General features: G+C 45.0%; 1 protein-coding gene across 2 annotated transcripts in view; it reads left to right on the top strand.

Moving 5' to 3' along the window:
* Positions 1 to 16,500, top strand: part of TSPAN8 (tetraspanin 8) — a 38,601-nt gene extending 22,101 nt beyond the window's left edge. For both annotated transcript variants that reach the window (XM_014595920.3, XM_006273809.4), the window contains 3 exons: positions 3,954 to 4,097; positions 10,074 to 10,157; positions 16,207 to 16,500. In XM_014595920.3, coding sequence (XP_014451406.1) covers positions 3,954 to 4,097; positions 10,074 to 10,157; positions 16,207 to 16,260 — 282 coding nt within the window. In that variant the 3' untranslated portion in view covers positions 16,261 to 16,500. The remainder of the gene's footprint in view (positions 1 to 3,953; positions 4,098 to 10,073; positions 10,158 to 16,206) is intronic.
* The last annotated feature ends 2,266 nt before the right edge of the window (positions 16,501 to 18,766 follow it).

Below are 18,766 nucleotides of genomic sequence, written 5' to 3'. Positions count from 1 at the left end.
TCCTGATGCACACAGGGCTGGGATACAGCTGCTACTTGAGGTAGAAGAGCTCTCGCAGCCCTCTGCAGCTGCCAGTGAGCCCTGTGCCCAGTGGGTCTTCCCTATTCCAGCAGGGAGCTGGCTGGGAACTGTCCCACTTCTGGGGCACCTGCTGGCTAGCTGCCAGCTGGGCAGGGATTCCCCATCCAGTAGGGGGCTGGCCAGGAGCTGTCCCACTCCTGAGGCACCTGCCCGTGAGCTGGACAGGGATTTCCTAGGTAGGGTTTCCACAGGAGTGGGACAGTTATCCCTCTGTGGGACAGCTGCTAGTGAGCTCCCAGCTGAGCAGGGAAACAGAGAGCTCCCCAGTCCTAGCACTGCTTGTTCCCAGCTCTTGTGTGAAGCCAGGTGCTACACCGTGCTGGGAAGGGGTGGGGAGGGAGGGGCAGGGGAGCAGAGTGTGACCCTGTCCCAGCACTAATTTGCTCCCATTCAGTGTCTACATGAGTGGTACTGCACAGTAACTACTGCACGGTTAATCTAGTACCTGTATTTACAGGCACTAGCTAACTGCTCAGTAGACTAATTTACTGTGCAGTAAACGCCATGCACATGTAGACAGTGACACTTTACTGCAAAGTACATTAATGTACTGCACAGTAAAGCGTCTCATGTAGATGTGCCATTTGTGTTTAAACTTGATCTGGGGCCCCACAGGATTGCAATCACAATTTGCCTAAATAAGGACTCAGTACCTAAGGATCTCTGATTTGCTTTGGGATGGGAATAACACATATGGCATTTATTTTTATTTTTTAAACAAAAGACATTCCCAGTCTAAAAACTCCTCTCATGTTCAGATGTTTTGGTTGCTCTCTATGTGTGAAGATCTTAGCTGGGGCATCCATATTAGTTTGAGTGACAGTAACCACTTTCTTGTTTAGATAATGCCTGAATTTTTTTGACCTTCAGAAAAACTTATTTTCCAACCAGCGTGGTGTAGAAGAATGGAATCTAGAGTAGCTTGCTTTAGGTAAAATACTTCTATTTCTTATAAACAAGGACTTTCACAAGAAAGAATGAAAGAGCTAAAGCATACTATTTTATGTGATTGAAATTAGACATCTGAACTGAAGTTAGACATTGTGGTGGGCCAGTATGGGGCACTCCTGTGTTGAGCCACCCACCTCACTGTGCCCAACCACCTTCCAAGATCCCTGGGGGCGCCTCACGTCTGGCCGACCCCCTTCCTGAAGTATACCCGCTAGCCTGGGGGTAACACTGCCACCACCCAGGGATGGGCTTGATTCTGGCTCTGCGCACCCTGAGAAACACAGGACTAGTAGCCCTCGAGGGTACTTGATTCACTTCAAGAACTTGGGATGCTTCCCTCAGTTGGAAGCACAAGTAGTGGTTTTCCTTATTCAGCCGAACCAAGGGGACCCCAATGCATAATCTAGACCCATTCCCAATAAGTCTCCCACACTAGGTACAAAGGAGAACATTATTGGTTACAAGGGGTAGGGTTAGAATAGGGTACAGGGTACAGCAATATCAGAGAAATCCCATAGAGCAAACTGGCATGGCTGGGTAGCCTTTGATCACACATCTGAGTTACTGCAAGCTATATATCTAGTTAGCTCAGGTAGCTTACTCATGAGTATCATCCAGAGGCAGGTGGAGATTCCCTCTGGAGGCAGGCAGTTCCTTGATCATGAGTTTTGAGAGAGAGAGCAAGTTTCAGATGGTCCAGCTCTTCTCTCTCTCTGAGTCTTCCTCATGGCTGCTGTCCCCTCCTCCTGGGCAGTCCTTAACTTATGACTTCATTTACCTGGTCCAATGGAGGCCAGCACCTGTTGGCTGTTAGCCAACCAATTTGAAATGTATCACTAGTTGCTGGACAGACTGGCAGTTCCTAGCTCCCCAGGGAGCCCAAGTCCCTCACCCAGGTATGTGATGCCAGTCATGTAGGCAGAGGGAGCAGATTTCCCCCCTCTCTCAGGAATGTATCCAGATCAGGTTACCTAAAGAGATAGGATAAGGTGTGTATCCTCTGCTGGGCCCATCCTAAGCAAATTGTCACAGAGCAGAGTTTTTGGGGAGAAACAGTGGTGGCCTTCTGCCACAGACATCTTATCTCAGATGCATGATCATTGATCCAAGTAATCCTGAAATGTTAACACAATGTGGTTCTGAGAGAAGGCAGACATTTTTATAGTGATATTATTAATGCAGATTTAGAATAAAGGGTGACAGCATTTTGACAAACTCTACTAATCCTTACCCTCCTTTCCTTCCCCTGACTGATGTCATCACTTTACAGGTCCCTGAGGTAATTTAGAGCTGGCAGACCCTGCTCCCTGGGGAAGTGTGTCCATGCTACTAAAGCCTCCATAGCAAATGAGGTTCTCTACATCTGGCTGGGCTCCACAACTAAATCAATCATGGGGCCAACCTCTGTATTCAACCTATATAATTTTGTTTGCACTAAAGGAACGACAGATCCTGTTTTCCCATTACAAACATCAGCCACCAGACAGGACACTAGATCACCCACCAGACAGGATCCTTTAAAAGCAGACTGCCTGCTCTTGATTACAGCTACAGGAAGGAGGAAGGTTGTCACGTCAAGTTTTATTGTTCAAAATTATCCACCAATCAGTGTGGATAATCAAAATTACTCCTGAGCCTGAGGAAATCCTTAAAGGACAATATAAACCATAAGCAAAGAGTTAGTTGCTTTTTGAACATTCGCTATTTGTCATATATTTTAAATATTTTTCCCTCATTTGGAGAGTCCCTCAATAATAGAATTTATTTTAAAAGAGGGGGAAATAAAGGATGAAGAAGACAGATTTTTTTTTCTGGGCTTAGTTCTGTTCTCAGACCACACATTCAAAGCAGTAGAAGGTGGAACATTTGATACAAGTCTAATCCTGAATGTTGCTGAAAAAATCACAATGTCCTTAGCTTCCATGGACAGCAACTAAAGTACAGCGCTCTCACCATGTTGTAAATGGTGCCTGGTGTTATTTATTTTCATTGGGCCGGGGTGTACTTTTTCCTGGTCCCTACTAGCCAATGATTTTGGGAGGATTGGCTTAAGGACTCCTATTAAGACTGCTGCTAGTGTTAGTGGAATTGCACACAGAAACTATATTTAGGCAACGTTCACTGCCCCTTCATGTTTCTGAGCTAGCTCACTGCTGCTGACATAATAAACAGTTTCCAGGAAGGGTCAGGAATCTCTTTAGAAAAGTGAAAAACCCATAACAATTATATTAATTTTTAAATAGAGCAAGATTGCTTTATTATGTCCTTCGGCCTTCATTTCTATACAAAATGACATGAGTGGTTCCAGCTGCCCTTTACAAACAGAGAAGTATTAAACCCAAGGTTTTGTGAAACCCTCCATGCACCCTGAACTTTGGTGATTCTGGTAAAATGGAATCTGAATCAAAACTGCGCCTTGTTTAGTTTTTGCAACCCCCAAATGGGACCCTTGCCTGCTTAGCCCCTTTCTATTTTAAGGGGCTAATTGTCTGCTAGGGGGTTATTTTTCTAGATAACACATTTTATGTGTCTGAAATGTTCTTTTTCCAGCTTGGCTTTTTTACACGTGAAATATTTTGGCTGTTGTTCTGTCTGTTATTTACAGCATACACATTTACTGAGCAGAGACAAGATTCTGGAAATGTAAACTATGCAGCATTGGCATATGCTTTATTAAGACAGATGCATTCATTCCTCTTATGCCATGTAACTGGGTTTTGCAGATTGTAGTCTGAAAATCTTCATAATCTTAGATTGAACTAGCCATTGTGATTATTGTAGAAGATGTCAGTACATGGACATGAAAGGCATCTAAGATCTAAGACTTGGTAAAATTTTCTCATGTTAAGGGGATATATAGGACCTTTTTCTGCAGTAACTCCTCTTCTCTTTTGATGTATCCATCTCCTTTTTTCTTACAGAATCTCTGCTGTGGTTTGATGAGTGGACAACAAGACTGGGGGACCAATTTTAATACCCAGGCTCTTAAGGCTTGTGAATGTTCACAGAGCTATGAAAAAACTGATTTCTGCGTGAGTTTTGGTAGAAAATATATTTATAAAAAGGTAAGACTGATATTATTACCTTCTAAAGAAAGGTTTAGACTAAGATTATATCTGCTTTGCTTGGATGTGAAAGATTCCCTGATATTTTTCAGAAAGGAGATGCTTTCTTACTGTTTTCCTTAGCCAGTATTTTCTCTTTCAGCTCTTGTGAAGTTTGTGTGTTTCTTGGCTGCTGCTCTCTATCCTTTCAGTGCCTTCATCAGCGGCATTGCACAGTGCCCAAAAGATCTCTGCAGCCTGACTGGGTTCCCTGGTCATGACTGATCAATTGGATTCTAGGTGGGAGGTTCTGGGTGTTTAACTAACGTCTGTTGCTAAGACACTGATCTTAGTTACAGTCACATTGCCAATGAGGCAATGCTCATCTGTTATCCCTGCCCAGCCATCCTCCCCGCCTAAAATGCTCAGTTCTAGTAAACATGTTTGCTTAGCCTTTACCCTGTGTTTAAAGGACTTTGGGATATTGAAGAATGAAACTTTAAATGTTAGGTATTTCAGTGTTGTTAATCTCTTTCTTTAAGAGAAGGTCACACTCCATTATATCTGCGGGAAGGAAATGTTATAGGCCATAGGTTTCCTGGCAGTACACTCAAAGTACAGTTTCCCCCAACTTCTGAAAAATGTATAGCATTTAATTATATCAACAAGACAAAATAAATGGTGACAGGTAACAAAAAGAAGTTCCTCAGACATTGGCATATGAGCAGCAAAGATCTAGTTAATTTACTTCAATATTTATCTGTCTTCTTGTGTGGAACTTAGTTTTACTGAAAAAGGAAAAATGGTGAAAATCAGCAAAAAAAATCTGCAGTATTTGGAAGCCAGTAGTGCAAAATGTGCTATTATCTACATCCAGATTTCTATGAATGTCCACATTTGATCCTAGATATTTACAAATACAGAAAGCCAGTGTCAGATTTTGCTATTCTGATTTTTGTCGAGGGTTAATTTACTTCTGGGATAATTTCAGTGTGATCATGACCTTTTTGGCCAAAAAGTTACATAACCATAAGCCTAAATTGAAGTTTGAAGAGTGGAATTCTTCCAGAAGCACGGATAATAGGAATCTTGGGAATGACCTAGTCCACCTTCTCCTCCAAAGCAGTATCAGTCACAGCAGAACACAGATACTTCACAGGGTTAGTTTCCAAACCACCTCCCACTGACTTGAACACGTTGCTTTCTGAAGTAACCAGGAGTCTATACACCAGTAATTTTGCAGGTCTACTAAGGTGTTCCAGTCATTTGTGTTTTTTTATTTGAAAAGGCATTTCTTGCCTGATCAGCTGCATGGGACCATTGCTATGCTCTAGCTGCATGCATCTCCTTTAAGTAAAAGCCACAGCAAACCCATGAGTGATTTATCCTTAATGTTGCAACTTGCTGTGAATTAAATAGGTTGCCCAGCCCCAATACAAATGATCCAGCTTTTACTCTACCTTGTCTCGGCTGGGCTGAACCGACTCGAGGTGATTCAGAATTTACCCGTTCGTCAGGGCAGGCTGGTGAATAGAGAGGCTGACAACCTTAATGGTTGCAAAAAACTTTACTTACGTCGCGGGTGGCTGCGACGGAAACGGTTCGGTCGTCTGGACAACAATGTGAGTTGCTCCAGCTGGCGAGGCCAATGCCAGTAAACTCGTCTGTAATTCAAGCCGGCGGGAAAAGGGAATGTCTGGGACTGCGTTTGGCGACGGGAAGAAGGATCGATAGGTGATCAGTCTATCGATCAGCTAGCCGCAAGTCGGATCTCTAAGAGGCACTCTGCAGCGTGCTCAAAGTTCTTCGACTTGGGCGGAAGTCGCGCTAGTTTTTAAACGGCCAGCAAGCCAATTACCAGCCACCACGTATGAATAATTTAGCACTAGCCAATTGCGGGGCACGAATTTACATCCGAATGGCGGGAACTCTTTGTACCGTGCACCTCCGTGCTGCAAAGAGAAAATGCATCCTGCAAAAGCAGCTGCAAAAGTGGCGGGAACACCCTCCTGCACGCGGGTTCTTTATGCAGAAAAAACCCTCACTGTGCAAGAGGCTCTCGTGTGTCAAGAAAATTCCATAGTGCCGAGGCACCAAACTCACTGGGTTATGACATACCTAAGCATCCTGACAGAAATGTTTATATAACAGATTCTTAAATCATGGAGATTCTATAGATTCCCTACAGATTGAATGTATGTCAGACTGCAACGTGATTTAGAGTTAGAAAGTTTTTTATAAATCTGCATTTCTTTTTCTTGTCTATTTCCAGTAGACATTTCTAACTTTCCTTTTTACAGCAATGTTTTACACATTTGAAAGCTGTTTTCATATCTCTGCTCAGTCTTCTCACCTATAAACCAGGTGTATAAAACCCATCCAGCCCATACAACTGGATGGGTGGCAGAGGGCCAGTCTGCAGGCTGGATTGAGCCCACAGACCCCCTCTCTTCCCCCCACACCCTCCTCAAGCACATTGGATCTGGCACCCACTCCAGGAAGTTTGGAACCTGTGCTACATATAACATGGGCCCCAGAGTGTCCAGAATGGATGCTGTATGTGCTAGAGTCCAGCCAGGGGTGTGTAGGTGGATCCCAGACTGGCGAGAACTGGTGCCATGCTGCACATGGTGCCCACCTGGCTGAATTACACCAGCATCTGCTCCACTTGGCAATTCCACCACATGTGGCATCCGCTCCAAAAGATAATTGCTAATGGCTCTGAGATTGCTTCATTTTGTTCCCTAAGTACTCCGGAGTGAATTTCCTCAGACTGAGCCAATTTGAAAACCTTTAAAATAAATAAGTAGTGTCTAATCTGGGACCCAAGTGCGACATGTGCAGCACAGGTCCCAGGCTGGCTGAAACAGGCCCTGCACGCAGCAGATTCCAGGAGCTGCTGGGGTGGGCACCATGTGTGTCATGCATGCAGGAACAGGGGCTACATGGGGCTGTGCCCCATGTGGGTCTGTTGAGACCCAGGGGCAGTCCCAGAGCCTTGAGGGCAGGCTCCATGGGCCAGATCTGGCCCACATGCCAGATGCTTGATACCCCTGCTCTAGACTAAAGAACCCAGTTCCTTCCTCATAGACCTTGAGTTCTAGACCCCTGATTATTTCTGTTGCTCTTCTCTGGGCTCTCAGCAGTTGGTTCCACATCCTAGACAACATCTGTCTTGCCAGTTAATTCCTGTCTTCGGTTAATGCAACTAATTGTTCCTGCCTAATTGGGGGTACTTTGGAGTAATCAAATTACATCCTAATTTCCAACATTTTTCTAACTTGTCAAAATCATCACTTGATTTCATGCTAATCCTGTTCCCCTTGGGGTTATCCCAGGAGTAAATTAAGTGCTTGCAACTCCTTTGGTGTCACCTGAAATTTAATAAGTACATGTGCTCTTTATTCCATCATCCAAGCCATTTTGCTACTTTGTTTATGAAGATGTTGTATGAGATGGCAAAAGCGTTACTAAAGTCAAGATATATCATCTGTACTACTACTTCCCTATTCACAAAGAAATTTACCCTGTCATAAAGTAAATTCTTTCACGGAATTGAAGTGAGGCTGATTGCTCTATTATTCCCTGGGTCCTCCTTTCCCCCCCATTTGTGAAGGTAGAAACTTTGTTGCTCTTTTCCAGCCTTCTGGAGCCTCGCTTACCCTCCACAAATTCTCCAAAGATAATTGCTAATGGCTCTGAGATTGCTTCAGCCTGTTCCCTAAGTACCCTAAAGTGAATATCCTCAGACTGAGCCAATTTGAAAACATTTAACATAGATAAGTAGTGTCTAATCTGTTCTCCCTAGTCTAGCCTAATTTTTATACTTTTGGCCATTAATGTGTTTCACCAGGCAACCCTTTTAGAGAAGACTGAAACAGAGAGACATTAAATACTTCAACCTTCTTTGTGTTGGCCATTATTACCTTTCCTTCCCCACTTGGGGGAGGACTAATTTTTTCCTTAGTCTCTCTCTTCTGCTAATGTACTTATCTAATGTTTCCTTCTTACCTTTTATGTCCCCTCCTAGTTGTATTTCTTTTTGTGCCTTGGCTTTGTTAACTTTGTTCCTACATACCCATGCTGTGCTATTTCCCTAGTAATTCGATGTGGTTTACAATATTCTCTTGATTCTTTTCTCAAATTTCAAATCATGGGGGCTAACAATTTAACCAAACTGGTCCCTTACTACAGTTTTCATTTATTCCTTAGATTGGGGTAATTTGTGCTTGTGCCCTTACTGTTTTTTTTAAGAAACCACCAGTTCTCCTGAATTCCTTTTATCCTTAGATTTGCTTCCCATTGAAATTTTCCTGACAATTCTATGTGTTGACTGAAGTCAGCTTTCTTGATGGCCATTGTCTTTATATTAGTATTCAATCTTCTTCCATTCCTAAGAATCACAAACTCTATAATTTCATGGTTACTGGCAACTAGGCTGTTATCTACCTTCTCATTTTCAACCAATTTCTCCCTGTCAATCTGAATTAAAATAAGAAGATCCTCACCTCTGGTTGTTTTCATCATCTTCTCTATCAAAATTGTCCCCAGCAGATGTGAAGGACTTGTTGGACAGTCTGTCATGTTGTATTATTTCCCTGCAAATGTCTTGATAGTTAAAGTTTTCCATTACCACTAAGAGCTGTGCTTTATCTGATTCTGTTAGTTATTCTAAAAATCCTCCACCTTATCTCCGGGGTTTGGTGGTTAGTAGCGGACCCCAACTCTTGTTTTTTACTCTTCTTACACAGAGCCTGTCAACAGGTCTATCTCCCACTGCATGCTGGGGCTCAGGACAAGTGTATATGTCATTTACTTACAATATATCACCTCTTCCCTTTTGTCCTTGCTTTTCCTTACTGAACCAAATGTGTATGTGTACCCTCTCACTGGACCATAACCTTGTCATGGTGGAGAGGTTTGTGTGTTCCAATGACGCTCAGAGCTATGTCATCTGGAGTGTTGTACTCCTGGTAGGGTGTCCCCTGGTAAACAGATGTGAGGTGAGGTCCCAGACTAGGCATGGTCCAAACTCCTGAAGACCACAACAGCAGAACAGGTGTACTTGAGGACCTGCTCGTTCTCTGTGGCTGTGAAGGTAGATAAGGGCTGCAGTGGGATGGAGGTCTCTGGTTATCTTGGACATCCTTGCCACTGGGTTCAGGGCTCCTTTCTGTCACGCTTGTGTGGTTGTCGCTTGCGTACTGGCTTCCCTATATTAAAAGATGTCAAGCACAGGCCTGTCAGGGGTGTCCCCTGGCAGACATCATCCTCATATTGAGGGAAAGCCAAAGATTAGATAGATAGATAGATAGATAGATAGATAGATAGATAGATAGATAGATAGATAGATAGATAGATAGATAGATAGATAGATAGATAGATAAGGGCCCAAGGTATATACACACTCACATCAGCATATATTAGCATTCGGGTGTGCTTATTAGCATGCTAAAGTATATGTGATTGAGTCTGCTCCAATGCACTGTAATTACAGCGCATCAGAGCAGCCTCCTGGCAGGTCTGCAGACACTCTATAATAGATGTGATTTGGAATATCAAATTCAAAAGGCAGTTTGGGAAACTGAAATTCCCTTCTATACCTGAATCTTGCAGCTTGGGCCCTTATCTAATAAAAAGCAATTATAAAGAGAAAATAAAAGTATATGCTTGTTCCACAAAGAAAATGCAGTAAAAATAGCACAAGCATTACATGTTGCTATGCTGTCTTTTAGTTTGAATTTTTACCCTATCTTACATTCACCTACTAGCTTCACATATTTATTATTTGGAAAAGCAACGACCGGCTATTGGTTCTTGTTCTGGGGACATTTGCAGTGTTTGTTTGTCTGTAACAAATAAAACAAACTTAAAATAGCTTCTCTGACACAGGGTGGAATTCCTGGTAGTGTATTCCCATGTAACCAATTATTGTAGAAAACAAATTCCCAATAACCTTGTATTGTTTTTAGTTAATCTTTGCTTTTTGTTTTTCAGACTTGTGGAACTGTGATAATCAATTACCTCAAAGATCATATGATTATACTTATGGGGATTGCATTTGGACTAGCAGTTATTGAGGTATCACTATAAGCAATTAAAATTTTTAATAGCTGACAAGCAATATGTTCTACTTCATATAAATGTGCCTGGGATTAAAATACTTGAACTGCTCAACTATTAGGCAGGGTTAAACTGGCTCTAACTTTGGTGATAAACTTACTATAATTTTCTATTTCCAGTATATTACAGTAGGTCCTTGAACATCAGTCAGGACTAAGATCCCACTATGATTAATGCTGTAGGACAAGTTGCATGACACAGAATCTGCAAGGTGTTTACAATCTTATGAGTTAAATCAGGGGTGGGCAAAATACGATCTGTGGGCCAGATCTGGCTCACCAAGGGATTTTATCCAGCCCATGGCATGTCTCTCAGCCCAGCTATGGGAGGCAGCCCCATCTGTGGCACATATGGTTGGTTCCACTGCCCCAGGTGTGCAGCAGGGCTGGGGTGGTGCAGCAGCCACACTCTGCTTTCTGGCAGCCCTGGTGGTGGCAGCTTCTTCAGGCTGATGCTGCCAGTGTTGGTACCACCACTGCTGGACCCAGCCCTGCTGCCTGGGCACCCTGGCCCATCTGTCCTGCACCCACTACTGGGGGCCTCGGATGCAGCGGGTGGGCAGGTGGCACCACCATGAAGAATGGGCTGGGACCCCCACATGCAGGGCACACTCGGCTAAGGGCTGGGGGATGGGGCCATGGGTGGGAAGGGAGCAGCATCTGGGAGTGGAATGTGGGGCTGGGGCCAGGGCCAGGGCCAGGGCTGCTGGGCAGTGACAGTATGGGATATGTCCAGGGCACAGCTGTCATCCACTTCCTGCACAATGGATCATGACTGGCCCAACCTGGGAGGGGGGTGAACCCCCATGACACAGCCCCCACCCCAGCACAGGGTCATGTGGGCAGCCCCAGTACAGTGCAGCTGAGGAGTGGTGCAGCCCAACAGTGCAGATTGGTCTCAATGGGACTCATGAATAGATTAGGCCACCCCATGGTGCTGAGCTGCACTGCTCCCCAGCCAGGCTGTACTGGGGTTGCCTGCATGACCCTGTGCTGGGCCAGAGGCAGCGGAGGCTGGGTTGTGGGCATGCACTCTGCCCCCTTCCATGTTGGGTTGGTCATAATCCATTGTGTGGGGAGAAGATCATGGTTCTGCCCCAGCACCATGCTGTCACCACCTCACAGCCCTGGCCCTGGCTCCTCTCATCCCATTCCCAGATGCCACTCCCCACCCACCCCTGGCTCCATCCCATCTATCAATAGAGCATGCCCTGCATGCAAGGGTCCTGGGATGGTCTAGTAATTTACCACTTAGGAAGTTTTGGTGAGCTGTTGTGGGTAAGGAGGGGAAGTGCTGACCTGGCACAGCTGGGAGTGGGGACTGCTAACAGCTCACCAAATCTCCCTAAGTGGCCCTCCAGTCTAAATAATTGCCCACTCCTGAGCTAAATAGTAATTGTACATTGTGTTCAGAGTAAGGAGTTATGATTGTGTGACCCCTAAAAAACATACCAGGCCAAGTCAGAGTTCCTCCTCACTTTGCTTTGGGGAAAGAATAATCACATAAGAGAACTATCTTTGTGGCGCACTCAGTTTAGTTTTTTAGACCAAAGTCATTTAGCTGAATATCTGAATTTTAATATGCTTATTTTAATTAAGCTGTCTGATTTGTTACCTGGCACTTCTCCAAGTTTATTCATTAGTATTTGATGGAATCTGGAGAACTTTTGACTGCTAGAGTAAAAAGAAAAACCTCCTAATGATTTTGATTGACTCTGGACTAGGTTGATAAAGAGTTATTGTGACAGGGGGCCATCTCAAGGCTGGGTCTCAACCTTGGCCTGCCCACCTGTCTAAGTACGCAAGTCCACCCAATCTCTCCTGCCACAACTTGCTGTTCCCCAAAACTGTTGAAAATGTGGGAGGCTGCCCATTTTAATGTCCCAATGCCAGAGGGCATTGTCCATGGCTCTGTACCACCCCTACACCATGGTCCATGCCTTGCAGATGGCACCCATGTTGCTCCAGTGCCCCACACTGTGACCCGAGCTCCAGAGTCTCACTTGGGACTCTCACTCCCTACTGGAGCTCACAGTCACAGTGCCCTCACACTGGGCAGTGTTTAACCTTTTGACCTAAACTTGGCCTCTCAACATCTAAGGGCTTACTGGGGTCTCCCTCTGACCCAACACTCAGCCTCACCATGTCTTACCAGGGCCTCAGCCTCTGGTCCAACTATGGCCTCAGGTGTTCATAGATTTACCTTGGCCTAACTGCCCCCTTCCTGAGGCCTCAACTTATGTCCTCCTACTAGGGCCTTCCTCCTATTCAGGTGGACTCAATCCCTGTGATCATGCAGGGCTGTCAGCTCCCTACACCTCTTTCCCTCTTGGGTGTGGCTCCCCTCTGAGACCTTTAGCTACACAGGCCCTGGCCCACCTCCAGGCCAGTCAGAATCCCAGGCCCCCTGGCTCTGGGTATCCCTTGTGGTGGGCACTCTAGCCCTTTTGACCTTCCTGGCCCTGGCTTCAGCATTGACCAGTTGAGGGTTTTGTCTAGGCTCTCGTGCTGCTCACCCACCCCCTCTCACATGGGTCCACCTTCTCGGGCTGCTGCCTGTCCGTACTGGAGACCCACTTTGCACCCCCTCCCTGGGGCTCAGGGTCTTGCACCCCATGGGATCATGTGTCCATGGACATGCCTGACCCCCTTTTCCCTCCAGTCTTAATGACCCACCAGATGATGGGGGCTGGAGTTCTCAGGCACCCCTACCTGCCTTTCACCGGGGAGGTAAATGGCCTGTCATTTTGGGGTGACTGTCCTGCCATGAACAGCCCCACCAGACCACCCTTCTCCAGCAGGGTGTAGTTTTCTGTCATGCCCAGGACCATGCTACCTGCCCTGGGCTCCTACCTAGCAGACTACTTGTTGTTCCTGAGCTGCAGCTATCTGCCTCTCTCTGGCCCAAGTCTCTGGCCCCCTCCTTGGATGCCTCCCATCCAGAGGCTGAGTTTCAGCCTCCTTCATTTCAGTCTGCTGTCTTGCTGAGCCTTTCTTCCCCTAGACAGTGTTGTACCCCCCCACCCCAATCAGGGGAACTTCATCCTCCTTAGGCTCCAGCCCTGCCTCTAGGCCAGTTGGGGAGCCAGATAGCCCACCACGGGCCAGGCTTGCCCTTCACATTGGGCTTCATTGCCCTTTGGCCTTCCAGCCCTGGCCCTCTTGCATTGACCAGTCAGGGTGCTCTGGTCCCAGCACCACAGCAGCTGGCCTCCTTAGTCAACAGGGGTCCCCTTCTGGGCCCCACCCTACAGCCATCTCACACTGAGCTCACCTAGAGTCCCAGAGATCTTAACAATACCACTCTACACTCAACTGGGCTCATCTGAGCCCCAGGTCTCACCCCTGCCTGTGGGCTAAATCAGGGGCTTGCCTAGTCCCTATGTAGACCCGCAAGCTCTCAGCCCCTTTGCTAGGCTGGCCTCCTGATGTTAGGCCCAAAGGCTTTTCCTCAGGGTTTGGGACCCTACTGGGCCCCAGGAACCTCCTGCCATCTCCATATAGTTACTCCCTTACCTCCAAGGTGTTATGAGCAACGGTATAGCCAGGTGTTGTTGCTCCCCAGCTGCTTGCAACAGACTGCTACCTCAGCCCTGAGAGCCTGGATCATAAAATGGCCACCTCATCAGGGCTGGCCTGCACCTGCCGGCTGCCTGTTCTCAGCCTTAAAGTGCACTGCCACAGTTATCAATTTTACCCTTCAAAATACATCAATTAAGGATAGCCAAGCACTGTCTTGACTCAAGCCAAGAGCTCAAGTCAGTTACATGAATCTTAGTTGTAGTTAAATCACAGCTCTTATAATGGAAATATTATGATGTAGAATTATTGCTTCAAGGATACTGTTCAAACATAGAAGAGATTTTTTGTGCTGGTTTATATATTATAAAATGTATTTATATGTTTATATATTTTAACATATAAAAGAGCAGTATGCATTATTGGAATGTTTGTTATATTTATTTTAATTGTTTAATTATCCAGTGAATAACACAGTAAATTTGCTCTAAATGAACAAAAAAAAAAATCACAATTTTATCTAAACAGTCATTTGACTAAATTAGGCTTTTATTAGAAGATGACTAAGAAGGGATTTAATTAGTTTGACTTATTCTATCATTTCACATATTTTTCATTATTCCTTTATGGTTACCTTTCACCCCCTCCTCCCCGCCCCCCAACCTCTGAAACTAGATGTTTGAGGTAAAGGAAGAAAAAAGTGAATTTTGCAGTGTTCAATCTGTTATTCATACTGAAAACATATTATCATTGTAGTTCTGCTTTGGCAGAGAATTATTCTTCCTGGTTGAAAAAGCAGTCAGGTTCTCTAACCCCAAAATACGTTTCCAGGAAAATAGTAAGCAGGGAAGAGTTAGTACAGTCAAAGTTGTTGAGATGGCCTGGCACTAACTTCTCACTTGGAATAGGTTGGGGATTATTTCAAGAGGCAACCTGTGGTAGGTCAGGTCTCTAGCTTTCTTCAGTAGGGAAAGTTCAAAGCACAAATGAGGAAAAATAGATCAAATGTGGCAAAAAGAAACACTTCCAAAATGTAGTTTAGAAAGTATAGAAAGAGTTATTTTGTCTATGAAAAATAGATTTCAATCACTTTGATATAGTGATGACAGCAACATCAATTTTCTTCTTAAATGTCATTTCCTTGGCCAACCTTCTGCCACTTTTCTGCAGTTGAACACTTTCCGTTGCTGTTGCCTTTCCTGATCATGAGGAGGGCTGAAAACAAAAGAAAGATCCAAGACAAGGAACCTTAGGTAGTCCAAATATTCCCAGTGTTATTAACTTAGGTGGAGCTATGAAAGTTCCTATCATCTCTGTCCCCAAGATGTTAACATATTATGCCATCTTGCATGATTGCCTATCAAAGGGCACATAAGTCCATCCTATAACAAAGAAACAAAAAATGCCAATCTAAAGCTTCCCCTCATCTCCTTTTTTGCCATCTATATGCTGATCTTTTGTTCACTCATTTTGTTATTTCTGTCAACTAGACTGGTACCAATTTGAATCAGGGATTTTACAAATTTAAGATGGGTGCTAGTGATAAGCTTATTTAGCTCTTCAGTGAGGTTGCATTTGCTTCTGACAGCAATGAGCTTGCCTCCTTTGTTTTACTTTATAACTGTTTATATTTCCCAGTGAATGCCTCTAAAGTGAGTTCAATGTCATTGTTCTGTCGCTTCATAAATAATGATTGGGATCTTTCCAATTTTTCACTTAGCACACCATAGATTGATTCATTTTAAGGCCAGGACAGATCATTATGATCTTGTAACACAATACTGGCCACAGAATTTCACACTGTAATTTTCACCCCAAAGGTACATGCTATTTCAATTTGATTTAAAAAAAACCCCAATTCCTTTAATAGGCTCAAAAATTATAGTCTGGTCAGATTATTGGTAGATTTAAAAAAATTTTGTGTAACCATTTAGCACCTGAAATGATGAGAGTATAGCTACTATAGCAATATGTTTACATTTGTATACACACACATACACACACACACACACACACACACACACACACACACACACACATAAGTTACTGAAACAGGTCAAGGTAAAAATAGAAAAGAAATATTTTAAACAGGAGGAAATTTGGTATGTAAAACTAAGTCCGAGAAGTTTTTCAACCTCTTAGATAAAAAAATAAAATAAATTTTCATCCAGGGTTCCATAACTTTTGAGTATTTGCTGCCTTGTTGCACATAATAGCTGCATTTAAAAATCTCACAGCTGAAAAAGGGGTTCTGATCCAAAGGAGCAATCCAGCTTTTGAAAGCAGATTTAAGTTTTCCATGATGTCTCCAAGCTTCCTGGCAATACAGTCTAATTTAATTAAAATCCTAACATTGGAAAAGATCTTCTTCACAGCAGATTAAGCCTGCATATAAATCCAAGACATTTGCAAACAAAATGTTCTGTGTACCACTTTTGTGTAGGGTTTACAGAACTGCTAAATAATACCATAATGTCTTTGTTTTCCAGATTGTTGGTTTGGGGTTGTCTATGAGCCTTTACTGCCAGATCAGTAGAAAATGAAACTGTGGAAATGTCGGAACTATGTCACCTGCCAAATCAAAACCTTTATGGATAGACAGATATTTGGCTTGGCACATTTCTATAAATACCTGCATGTCAGAAGCAGCTGTTTTGATAAAGACAGCAACCCCGAAGCCTGCAGATTCTTCACAAGTTGTAAAATGATCTCTCTAAAATTAATGAGATTTAATGAGGTGTATGTGAATTTTTATTTGCAATAAATGTCTTTGTTTACACTTATGATTACCTTATTTTGTCCAAAGATTACATTTGAGGGATGCTGACATTTTTAGTTTAGCATGCAATATATCTACTACATAGTGATAAAGTCAAGAGTTATAACACACATCTGCAAACGATATTGCAATGGTCAGCTGATTTTGTGAATCACACGATTCCATGGCTGGTACTACAGGTTAACAAGAAAACATGTATAGTATTATAGAAAGGATTTTGTTACTTCTGATATTCATAGCATTCAATAGTCACTCAAAAAGGGACCTCATAGATAAAATTATTTTGAAAAAATGGGCATTAATAGGTTTAAATTCTGCTGAGAATGCCCCAGCATACAAGAGAGATTTAGGGGACATATTTGCTAAGTATGCATAAAAAATAGAATCCAAGTCTTTTTTGAAGTACATGAAATGAATATATATTTTTCCAAGAAGACAAAGTTACATTAAGATTGAATAAGCAGGGCAGCAGATTTCAGAGCAGAAGGTTAACAACAGAAGATTGGAAGAAGATGGATTAATTTGGATTCATCACTGTCCCAGAGACGCTATAGGGGAACCCTGGGCCAAAATAGAAGGGGAAGAGAGCCCCTACTTACCATTCACAGGGGCAACAGAGGAACGTGCACTGGAAAACTGCCCACGCGGTTCATTACCTGCGCTCATATTCAGCTGGGGCCGGGTGACGTCAGCAAGAGGCGCCACTCGGCGGAAATAAAGGGCAGCCCCGAGGGCACAGGTGGGGGGCAGATGACCAGAGAGCCCACAGGGGAACCCGAGGCCGAGAGTGCGCACCCACAGGGTCTGTCTGCCCGAGACGGCAAGGGCAGCTGCAGCTGCGGAAGCAGTGAGAGCCACAACAGCGGAGAAGCTGGCAAAGGAGCCGGCAGAGAAGCCGGAGCAGGAGCTGGCAGAGGAGCCGGTGCAGAAACCGGCAGAGAAGCCGGCAGAGGAGCCGGAGGAGAAACCGTCAAAGAAGCCGGCAGAGGAGCCGGCAGAGCAGCCGACAATGAAGCCGGCAGAGGAGCCGGCAGGGAAGACAACAAGAACGGAGGAGACAGCAGGAGCAACGATAGCGGAGGGAGTATTGAAAGCAGTGAAGGCAGTGAGCAGGGGGAAAGCCGGAACAGCTACTGGGGAGCCTGGAGCCGAGGGACAGTGAGGAGCAAAGGCGACAGAAGCGAGACTGGCAGAAACCCTATCAGGGATAGCTGCGGTGGAGACGGCGGGAAGTCCCGAACCGGGAAGGCCAGTGGAGTTAGGGGGCCGGCAAAGAGGCCCACAGTGCCTCCAAGAGGAGCCAGCCGGGGCTTTAGGACCTCAGGGGACTATAGCTACATCCCTGGATAGGAACTGTGCCTAAGGGACAAGCACCTGGGCCCTGGGACACCAAGGCACTGGGGAATCACAGGGTTCCACGGGCTGGGGGCTCGCTACTTTCCTCATAGGTTCCTTCTTGCCTGACGATTGCTCCTCCCCAGCAGTCATGGTGGTGGGTTTTTCACGTGGAAGCACGGTGGGTACTGGAATACGGATAAGGGCCGGCAGGAATCAAGGGCCCCTTAGCCTCCACTCCAGAGCCCAGCCTGGGACACCAGGTCCCGCTGCTATAGGACAACGGGAAGTCCAAGAGAGGAAACCAGGAGGGGCCAGTAATAAAGTTAGACTTGGAGACCTGTGGCAGAAGGTGGTGTTTGGCTGGGGTGTAGGGGAGGTTGGAGCCCTGTGAGTGCCCGCCAAGGGGCGTGATGACCCTGGAGGCTTCCTCAAAGGGGACCCCCTCCACTGAGGATCCATCAAAAGTCGTGGCAGGCGATGTCATCCAAGGTACCCTCTGGGGTCCACTTGCAGGCCCAGGACAAACCAGGTCAACTGCCCGGGCAAAAGCTGCTTGAGAATGCCTAATAGAGCAAAGGCAGTCACAATCACATTACCTGAATGCAGTTGGCATTAAGATTTACATTTTTAATTATATTTAGTAAAGATTCAGATGGCCACCTAATAAGATTGCACAAAAGTCCTTAGTTGCTGGATTTTGAAGAATTTGGTGCCTAGTTGCTCTTGAAAATCCTACTAGGTCAGGGGTGGGCAATTAGTTTAGTTGGAGGGCCACTTACCAAGTTTTGGTGTGCTGTTGAGGGCTGCAAGGGTAGCCCTACCCCTTGACAGGTGCCCTGCTCCCTGGTTGCCACCTTGGGAGCAGAAGTCCCGCCCCCTAACCCTGATCTTTGCCACTGGGAGTCCCTCCCCTTGCCCCCAGAAGTACTCCT

This window comes from Alligator mississippiensis, chromosome 4 (genome assembly GCF_030867095.1).
Source record: "Alligator mississippiensis isolate rAllMis1 chromosome 4, rAllMis1, whole genome shotgun sequence".
Taxonomy (NCBI): Eukaryota; Metazoa; Chordata; order Crocodylia; family Alligatoridae; genus Alligator; species Alligator mississippiensis.
Note: the sequence above shows the minus strand (reverse complement) of the source record. Positions and strands in the feature narration are given on the sequence as shown.